Raw genomic sequence first — 9,737 nt, forward strand, 5'->3', positions numbered from 1 at the left:
ATTGCAGTCTCTAGCCTTGATCATGGTTCCAAGCTCGATTACCTGCTTGAAATTGTGAGTGTTCACAGATCCACACTTCAAAAATGTACCTGGAAATAGGTGACCATCCAGGCAACTTTGGGACACTCTTTTCCACATACTACAATTTTGGACACCCTAATTCTAATCTCGGGTACTGTTTAGGGCAGATAGGGTCCAGATTGGGACGCAGGGGTTGTTTCTATCTCCTCCATAATAAAAGCCCTAATGTTATTTATGTCACTGAAAGCGCCAACAGTAATGTAAAATTGAAAGTGTTTTAAAATAAAACAATGCTTCTGGATTGACGTTTACATCTGTTATTTTCTTTTACAAATTTACATTTAAGTCACGATTGGGGATTATCTCAAATTGAGGGCTTATTTACAGCAGTTCAAAATGCAGCTTACTTATAGAAAGGGTTGGCGACAATTCCAAATGTCTTTTGTATAAATCTTTAATTTTTGTTCCCATCATATTGTTGACAGTTCCGAGCTACTCGCTATTAAACATATAAATTAATTGTTCTATTGAGTATGTCTATGGGTCATTTACTGTAAATAAGCAGATCTTGGTTCGGTAAATGTCATCATGCACAACAGTAATAATATTGGTGAATAATGTGATTACCCACATTGTTAAAATTGTTGTAGTGTACTGTTTCAATCTCAGTTGTGGTGTATTGATGTAAGTTTAGATGAAATATCAGATATATTAATGTACGTTGAATGCAATGTAAGTCGCTTTGGATAAAAGTGTCTGCCAAATGTGTAAATATAATGAAAGGACAGAAACTGTGAAAATACAGGTAGTTTTCAATACAACACAAATGCACATATTTTTGACACTAGACTAATACAAGACCAACAACAGTATAAAATAATTTACTATACTGCCACACAGCCAAATGATACACCGACACTGAATTATTTACACTGGATTATGTGACAAAATACTGATTTTCGCCTTTTGAAAGCAGTATAATTAAGACTAATTAAGTTTAAGTATACAATGAACTAAACCTGATATTACCAATTAAGTCTAAGACAAAACATTGTTTTCAATGATTTTAATTCACATTTCCTTTCCTCTCATTTGCCTGTCTTTCTCAAATCATAAAATATATTAATATTGGGAGGAAACGACTGTGTATTGGTGATGTAGTTTATATCATACATAAAGAGGAATACTATAAATGTGTGAATGACAGGTGAAAGTATATTTTGTTGTCCACTGACATTTATTTAACCTTATAATATTTTTCTGCTGCATATGAACATTTCAAGTTCAGTTTCATAGTGTAGTGTAGATGTAATTTAATCTAATACAAGACAAGTAATAATAACAAAAATGCTAACAATATTAAGTCGATATTTATATATACTATTGAACAAATATGTTATAATTATTTGATATAGCGAACTCAACTGCCAACACATAGTAATTGCTGTAATTCATTTCTCTGTTCAGCGATTGGCTGCTGCCAGCTGCAGGTTCCTCCTACTCTTCCGACAGACACTTCCTGCTGCCAGCTGCCTTCTTTTTAACTTTTTGGAAAATACATTTTTTACTTTTCTTTCCCTAAAAATTTCCACGGACCCTTTAGCACCCCTCACGCCTCCCGGGCGAACCCGTTTCAACCCGGAACTAAAACATCAGGTGTTGTTCTCTTTCAACATCGGAAGGAATTGGAGGTTACACTGTTTACATACATGAGGGTGAATGTTTGTGTTTATTAATTATTTGAGGTTTTGTTTAGCAAACTTTAGTCTTAGTTGACCCATTTAAGCTACTAAACTACAAAATGTAATTGAAGCTTTTCTTTACGAGGCGATATCGAGCCACAGTAACATATTCAAACAGATTTAGATTTCGCTGTGTGATGCGATTGTTAAAATCATGAAGTTGATGAGTCTCAAGCAAGTTTTAGAGATGTAATTAATTTATCATTTTGCTAATAATGTAAAACAAAGAGAATAAGGCTGAGTTTTTATACATTTATTCAACTATTCTTTCTCAGACACCAATTACAGTATATTGACTGTCGTGGATGTTTCAGTAGCTGTTTTTTATGTTTTAAAGCAGTTAAAGTCATAATGAAACCTATGTGATTGTGTTGTTATTCCTCAGGTCATTGGCAGCATGTCTTCGCTGATCTCACATGGCTTTAAAAGCAGTACACAGGATTTTAACTTTGGGCCCTGGACAGTCACTGCTGCAAAGACTCATATTATGAAGTCTAAAGATATTGAGAGGTAAAGATCATATTTTCTTTATTAGACTGTACTATTATTGTCATGAGTATTGATACATGAGGATGAGTGGGAATCTTTAGGAACTTCACGATTCTATTTTGATTCAGGGAGTCATGATTCAATTACAGAATACTCAAATCTCAATACTTCTTATAGGGGTGATTTTCTGTAAAAGCTGTATATAAATATGTTTGCTCTAATCCACCAATGGAGATGGAACAAGATATATAATAACTTCATATGAGAGGCTCTGAGGGCTTGTATTGCACACCACATCATTCTTACCCGGATCTGTAATGTTCTTTTTCAATGAATACAATTTTATTTATTTTGTGGATCCATGCAGAATAATTTGAGAAGGACTTGCAAAGCATCTGAAAATCATTTTATCACTTATGTGTTAATGTTAAAGAAATGATCCAAGAACCAATCGCTTCTGAACACAGAGCAACATGATGTCACAGTCTGACGGAGCGGTTTCTCTGTCACAGGTTAGCAGAAGAGATGCACATGCCGGCTCTCCCAGAGATGCTGTTTGGTGACAATGTGTTACGCATTAAGCACACAGATGGTTTTGGGATTGAATTCAATGCAATCGATGCTCTCAAACGTGTCAACAACATGCAAGACTCTGTGAAAGTGGCTTGTGCACAAGAGTGGCAGGAAAGCAGGTAAAACTCATCACGGATCCATGGTAATTTTATTCACTGTAACCTGGAAAGATCCTTTTATTGAAGAATGATGTCGTCTTGTTGATTACAGAGCTGACTCTGATCATTCTAAAGATGTGGTGAAACGTTATGACTGGACATACACAACCGATTACAGAGGGACTTTACTTGGAGAGGACACACAGATGAAGGTATTCTTCTACCCAGCAGCGCTTTAACACTGAAACATGAGCTTCTTTTAACCTTCCACAAGTACTGAACCAGTCCTCACTAATGGCGCTTACTATTTAATTGTATTATTAAATTAAAAAAAACAAAACACCTTTCCTTGTCTGTCTCTTTCTTCTGCGCTAGCTTCTAACCTACTGTAGCTGCTCTGGAACTTCTTAGTGCGGTACTGTAGATATTATTGTCCTGTGTAAGTCGTTTTGGATAAAATCGTCTGCTAAATGACTAAATGTAACTCTCACTGTATGAATCATGCAGGTGATGCCCACAACAGAACGAATCGACATGGAGAAGCTGAAAGCGCGAGAACAGATCCAGTTCTTTGAGGATGTTCTGTTGTTTGAAGACGAGCTGCACGATCATGGAGTTTCAATGATCGGTGTGAAAATTGTGAGTGCCATCAACGTTACTTATAAAACAGCACCATTAACACACAGTATTCATTGTTGTGGTATGAAAGCACTTGTTTTAACAAGCACAAGAGGTTTTAGATGTTTGATTATTTCAGAGGGTGATGCCCACCAGTTTCTTCCTTCTGCTGCGGTTCTTCTTGAGAGTGGACGGAGTTCTGATCAGAATTAATGACACACGTCTTTATCACGAGGCAAGTTAAACTCTTTTTAGCTGTATTGTTTTATAAGAAAAATGCTTAAAGAAAATATTGAATTTCTAACAAAATATTGCAATTCTCTTTATATATAGTGGGAGACCGGGGCTAGTTGTCAAACGGGGATGTTGTCACAAGGGCTATATTTCATAAACGATAAGATTTGGAGTCAAAAGTCCAGTGGTCATAAATGTGTGTTCTAAAGCAGGGTTTATATGTTCAAACTAGTTGGAAGACTTCTTAGATTAACATTTTTGTGAACTCTACCCAAAGTAATTTTTCACTATAATCCTATTTTTGTTATAGGTCTCGGATAAACAAATGTGAACATATTATGAAGATTTTTACCGTAAGGGTTAAATGCGTTCTTAGTTATTTTTCATGAAAGTTATGTCACACATGTTGTCACATTTGATGTCATATAATGTTTTAAATATCATACATTTTAATAATTTATCAGTGCCAGTATTTGTTGGCCAGAACAATTTTTGATATTTTGGTACGTTATCTTTCCCATTTGTGTTGATTGATGAATCATTTTGTGCTTTAATAGTTTTACTTCTTTAAATTTAGCTGAAAACTCAATAATAGGCTGACTGATTATTGCAGGCATAGTTTTTGTTTTAGAGGTTGTGATAGTGGGGACACGTTCACATGAAACCTTTAAATGTGACATCTTGCCCCATGTTGTGTGACAGCATGCCCTGCAAATGACACAAAAGGTCAATGTAAGTGATCAACCGATATGGGTTTTTTAATGGAAGTTATCTAGAGAGCAGGAGGCCGATAGGCTGATATATATATATATATATACGATAATCACACAATTTAAAATAATAGGAAAAAGCAAGTACATAAAATAGCTAAAAAGGAACTTTTATTTAGCATTGCAAAATTAAGAAATACATAAAAAAAAAAAAAAAATAGAATTTTGTGTGCTAACCCTAACTAATCAACTGATGGTTTCCTGTTTACATGGGCCGGATCGCATTGACGTGCTGAATGTTACAGACTGACCGTCACACAATATTTATGAGTCACAGGTCTATGATTTTGATTCAGACTGATATAATATACACCTCAGAGGAAGATCTATGATCGCTCCACTGGGATACATGCTTTGCAGGAAGAAATCACTCAATTTGCTCAAGTTTTGTGAGGTTTGTAAATCAAATATGAAAGATATTCACTCATTTTTTTAAAATTTAGATATCCACATATTTGCAGATGGTATATGACAGAAATTTTAGTGCTATTTGCCTTTTTATCATTAGACAAGAGTTAAAATTTTCAGGGAACTGTTGAAGAAAGAGGAAGAAACATGTGAGCACTTTAAACGTCATGAGCTTAGCCTGATAACTGCGTTACTGTTTGAATGAGAATTTATTGCATGTCGGTCTATTATTGTGGTAACATGTCCGTTTACATGTCTCAGATGGCTCCTTCACATGCAAGCAGGCGATTCTCTGTGACATTGCTGCAGCTTGCAAAACTAATCAACCAAACGGGAAAATGTATCAGCTGATCCCAATAATTAAAAAATACAGATTATCAGCTGATTTATCGACCTCAGCAATATATCAGTCGACCAGTACTTGATGTGTGTACGGTGGACTTTATCTTATTTTTCATGACCAAGAACGGTGAAAAAGTTCTAGTTTTTTTTTAAGCCAAGATGTTAACGTGTGTGGCTACACAGAAAATAAACTTTCAAAAATAACCCTACCTTGAAAAATATTCACTGGAATAAAAAAAAGTGGCAACTAGCCCCGGTCTCCCATAAATGAATAAAATTATACTAATTAGTCATAATACATTGTTTTGCTGCTCATATTCTTCACTTTAAACAGGCTGGAAAAAAACACATGCTTAGAGAATTTAGCACACGAGAAAGTAAAATCTCAAATCTTCAGGTGAGTGCTTCTTTCAGTATACATTAAACAACGGTATGGAAATGAGAACAGTGTTTTTCATATTATGACACTTGCATAATGATAAGTGATATGGTTCTGTCTTAACCCTTGATTAAACAGTCATTTTTCTGTGATTTCGAGAGGATTCCCTCATCTCATCATTGTGAAGTAGCCAAGTGGCTTTGGATAAAAGTGTCTGCTAAATTATTAAGTGTAAATAAATGCACACCTGCATCTTTGCAGCACTGCTGTTAAAGCTGATGTGTTCTTCACTTTGCAGCGTGTTCCTCCGGCCTTTTACACGGACCCCAATGAGATCGCTCAACACTTACCACTGAAACTCACCGAGTGTGAGAAACTCGAGTTCCCGGAGAAAGACACACAAGCAGAATGTAAACCGTACAGTGACACACTACAGGAGCAAAATCAGATGAGACAAACACACACACTAAAGACTCACTCTCACAGCGGTTTGATTTGAATTTATCGGAACATCAAATGTGATATTGTCATGTAAACTCTCATCATGGAAGTGTTTGTCCTACAGGCACTAAATATAAATGGTAAAACTTTTATAAAGGCGACAAATGTGTGCGGTGGAATAATTGACACAGAACTGTTTTGTCTGAATGTCAACAGGGAAGTTTTTGTTAAAATCCTTTTAATGATTTAACTGCATTGAAAAATCTGTAAATATGATGGCAATGAACTAAAAAATGATTTGATGTTAGTTCATTATTGTAACTAAAGATAATTGAAGTATGTTAATAACATGGAGCTTGTGTGAAAGTTCTTGTAAATTGATGGTTGTCGTTGGGCGGGTTGAGTGTTGAAACACCGGAACTGTTATTGGAGGTTTGATGTTTCCAGTCAGTCCGATTAAATGTGATGCCAGCTGTACATGGGTTTGGGATTCTGGCACCAGTGAGTCAAACATATTTTGATGATTCGTGGCTGTTTAACGAATCAAACATATTTTTTTCCTCAATGTTAATTTTAGTTGCTAATTAATAAAAGGTAATATAGTTTAGTCAACTTCAGTGACTCCATTTATTTTTTGAGAAATTCCATTAAATACACTCCGTATATAATTCAGTTAATAGTTTATGGTATATTCGTTCTTGTTTTGAGTTCTGCATGTTGAACATGTTTGCTTCTCTCATAATGTGCATTAATTGTCACTAGTTTCACAAATACAACAGTGGCGTGAGTAAAGATCTCAAACGAGCAGTGTGTCTGTGAGAGAAAGAGTGAGTGTGTGTGTGTGTCTGTGAGAGAAAGAGTGAGTGTGTGTGTGTGTGAGAGAGAGAGAGTCAGTGTGTGAGAGTGTGTGTGTACGTATGTTTTTGGTCAAGTCAAAGTTTATTTATAAAGCACATTTAAAAACAGCAGTAGTTGAACACAGTAGTAGTGTGTTTTTTTCTATACAACTGTTTGTTACTCTACAGGTGTTTATGTGTGTGTTTCCTCTGCAGGTGTTCATCCTTCAGCTGGAAGGTCAGAAACACTGGCGGCTTTATGAACCCACATCCATCTGGCACGTGAGTACAGTCTGGAGTCAGGAGAACGCATCAGCACTCCGACACATGACACCATACTGCAGGTTCAAATAACACTAACCATCCGCACACGTGCATGTGCTAATCATGATGTTGGGTCTCATGTATTCAGATAGAAGACAAAGGCAGGCCTAACACAGTCGTAAAAACATAACTCAAGCCCCCACCTTCTAAGTCGTAAATTTTACTGATAAAAATCGCGCCAAAATCAAACAAAGGGAGTCCAAAACAAACTACAAATCCATGAAGCCTTGCTCACTAAATGATCGAGCTCTCAACTCCTATTGGATGAGGCACACAACAGAACGTCCCTCAAACATGACGTCATCAGGAGTTGAAATAATTCTGAAATGCGTCCAGAATTCGCTTCCAGCGACTTCGTTCACGAATAAAGACGTAGCTTTTGCTTCTCTCCGGTGCAACCTCGTGGCTTAAGGAAGTAATGTCCGACTTGAAACTGTAGCCATACAATCTCCATCTCGCTGGACGAGTTGAGATTACTCTGTGTTCAACCGAACACTCTAACGGATCCGAAGGAGACCGCCGAGCAATTCGCATCTTCATCTCTTGGCCTACAGAAGTGAAGAGATTAAAGATTTCCCTTCCATCTTCAATCAAGTCGACATTTCTGAGTTCTCCGCCAGCCCGCCGAGAATCAACAGCCATACCGCCCGCCGACAGAGCGAGGAAACGGCCTCCCGTCATCACCCGAGCCTCAAGGAACCGGGTCAAAGTTATAGGACGGAGGAAAACACATTCTACCTGTGTCCTCATGCGATTCAAGTAAGAGGTTTACGTCTGGGCAGAGATAGAATATTATAGCGTGTTATTCTTGTGTTTCAAGGTTTTTGCTTGTACAGTTTACGGACCGCCATGTCCGCTCATTATTAATACTCAGGGTATTAATTATCAAAATTTTGTTTTGCTGTATTGTGGTCCAACAAAATTGGATTGTGCAATTTCGCCATCGCGGGTGAGACAGCGACTGAGTTCATCCATTAAAGAGTCAAATAACGCAGGAGTTTTACGAGCCCCACTCGTAAAACCGCATCTCTGAGTGATGAACACGGCTGCTTCATCTCCAGCTATCGCGAAATCAGCTTTCGGGCTGTCACTTAATCATCTCTCTCTCTCTCTCTCTCTCTCTCTCTCTCTCTCTCTCTCTCTCTCTCTCTCACTAACCACACTGACACACACACACACACTGTCACACACACACCTTATGTGTTATAGGATTATTTTTATTTCCATATCTAATCATATCACTGTTTAGTTTGTAGTTGTAAGTCGGAAGTTTCTTGACTGCATTGTATTAATTATTAATTGATATTACTGCATAAATAAACTTTGTTATATTACAAAGAGAAGTGTTTTGGTTTGTTTTGCATACGCCTGTGTCGTGCTGACGGGATGTCAGTGCTTGGATTCAAACCTTCATTCATTGTTTTTTTCCCGAAAATCGATATTCTTCGGATGTCGATTTTCCTAAGAAAACAATCTAATATTGAGACTGTTTTAATATTCGGTTATTAGTCCCTGATTCCAGGGTGGTGCCCCGTCAATGTTAATCCTTATTAATATTCTATTGATTTTTGATAATTGATGATTATCTTTGATGATTGTTGAATTTGAAGGATCAATAAGCTAGTGTTAATTTTAATTAATGTTTCATCGATGTTAACAATTGACGATTATCTTTGGTTTAAAGGATTAAAAAAAGCTAACATTGATTCTCATCAATGTTCTATTGATTTTAATAATTAATAATTATCTTTGATAATTATTAATTATTGCTAATAACCAAACTTGCTCCTAAACTTAGCACATTACGGGAGTCCCATATGAGGTTTTAATGAGTTAGATCCTATTAATTAATTTAAATATTAATTAATAACTACAGAAATAATTAATTATTTCTGATAGTAACACTGATCTAAACAACCGGTAAAGCCCTACAGTGACTTTAGATTGACAAATGTGTTTTATGGAGGAAACTTCTTGATCCAAAACCATGATGAGACTCTTGCAGTAACAGTGAAGATACTCATCCACGTCAGTCTGAGCCGATGCGTTTCAACATGAGTGTGTTTGTCTTGTAGGCCGGTGATTTACTGAATTTCCCAAGAGGAACCATCCACCAGGCCGACACGCCTTCAGACGTGGATCATTCCACCCACCTCACTCTCAGCACCTACCAAAACATGTATGTCTCACACACACAAGCACTTTGCAGCTTTAAATGTGTTTCTGTTCAAGACTCAAAGCAATGTGTTTGCAGAAAACATGGTCAAATAACACGCTTGTTTGTTTCAGGTCACGGGGAGACTTCCTGTTAGACGTGTTTCCCAGTTTCTTGTTTGATTCCATGAAAAGTGACGACAGATTGCGCTCCGGTCTCCCACATTACATCCTTCCTGTGAGCAGTTACATCTTCCACAAGCATTTCAGATTCCTCACAGATTCATGTTTGCAGAATTCTGAAACAA

At 36.8% G+C, this 9,737-nt stretch overlaps 1 protein-coding gene across 4 annotated transcripts; it reads left to right on the forward strand.

The window, feature by feature from the left end:
- The first annotated feature begins 1,510 nt into the window (after positions 1 to 1,510).
- tiprl (TIP41, TOR signaling pathway regulator-like (S. cerevisiae)) lies at positions 1,511 to 9,731 on the forward strand. Of its 4 annotated transcripts, XM_051695694.1 has the most exons (11): positions 1,511 to 1,736; positions 2,149 to 2,273; positions 2,765 to 2,944; positions 3,036 to 3,135; positions 3,431 to 3,562; positions 3,681 to 3,776; positions 5,630 to 5,692; positions 5,973 to 6,084; positions 7,168 to 7,233; positions 9,351 to 9,454; positions 9,565 to 9,731. In XM_051695694.1, the coding sequence occupies exons 1-9, from the start codon at positions 1,731 to 1,733 to the stop codon at positions 7,212 to 7,214; spliced, it is 861 nt and encodes a 286-aa protein (XP_051551654.1). In that variant the 5' UTR covers positions 1,511 to 1,730; the 3' UTR covers positions 7,215 to 7,233; positions 9,351 to 9,454; positions 9,565 to 9,731. The 4 variants fall into 4 exon arrangements, with proteins under 4 accessions (XP_051551654.1, XP_051551652.1, XP_051551655.1 ...); XM_051695692.1 differs by lacking the exons at positions 7,168 to 7,233; positions 9,351 to 9,454; positions 9,565 to 9,731 and having other exon boundaries at positions 1,512 to 1,736; positions 5,973 to 6,727; XM_051695693.1 differs by lacking the exons at positions 1,511 to 1,736; positions 7,168 to 7,233; positions 9,351 to 9,454; positions 9,565 to 9,731 and adding an exon at positions 1,743 to 1,952 and having other exon boundaries at positions 5,973 to 6,727.
- Positions 9,732 to 9,737: the final 6 nt, after the last annotated feature.

Source organism: Myxocyprinus asiaticus, unplaced genomic scaffold (assembly GCF_019703515.2).
Source record: "Myxocyprinus asiaticus isolate MX2 ecotype Aquarium Trade unplaced genomic scaffold, UBuf_Myxa_2 HiC_scaffold_76, whole genome shotgun sequence".
NCBI classification, from domain to species: Eukaryota; Metazoa; Chordata; class Actinopteri; order Cypriniformes; family Catostomidae; genus Myxocyprinus; species Myxocyprinus asiaticus.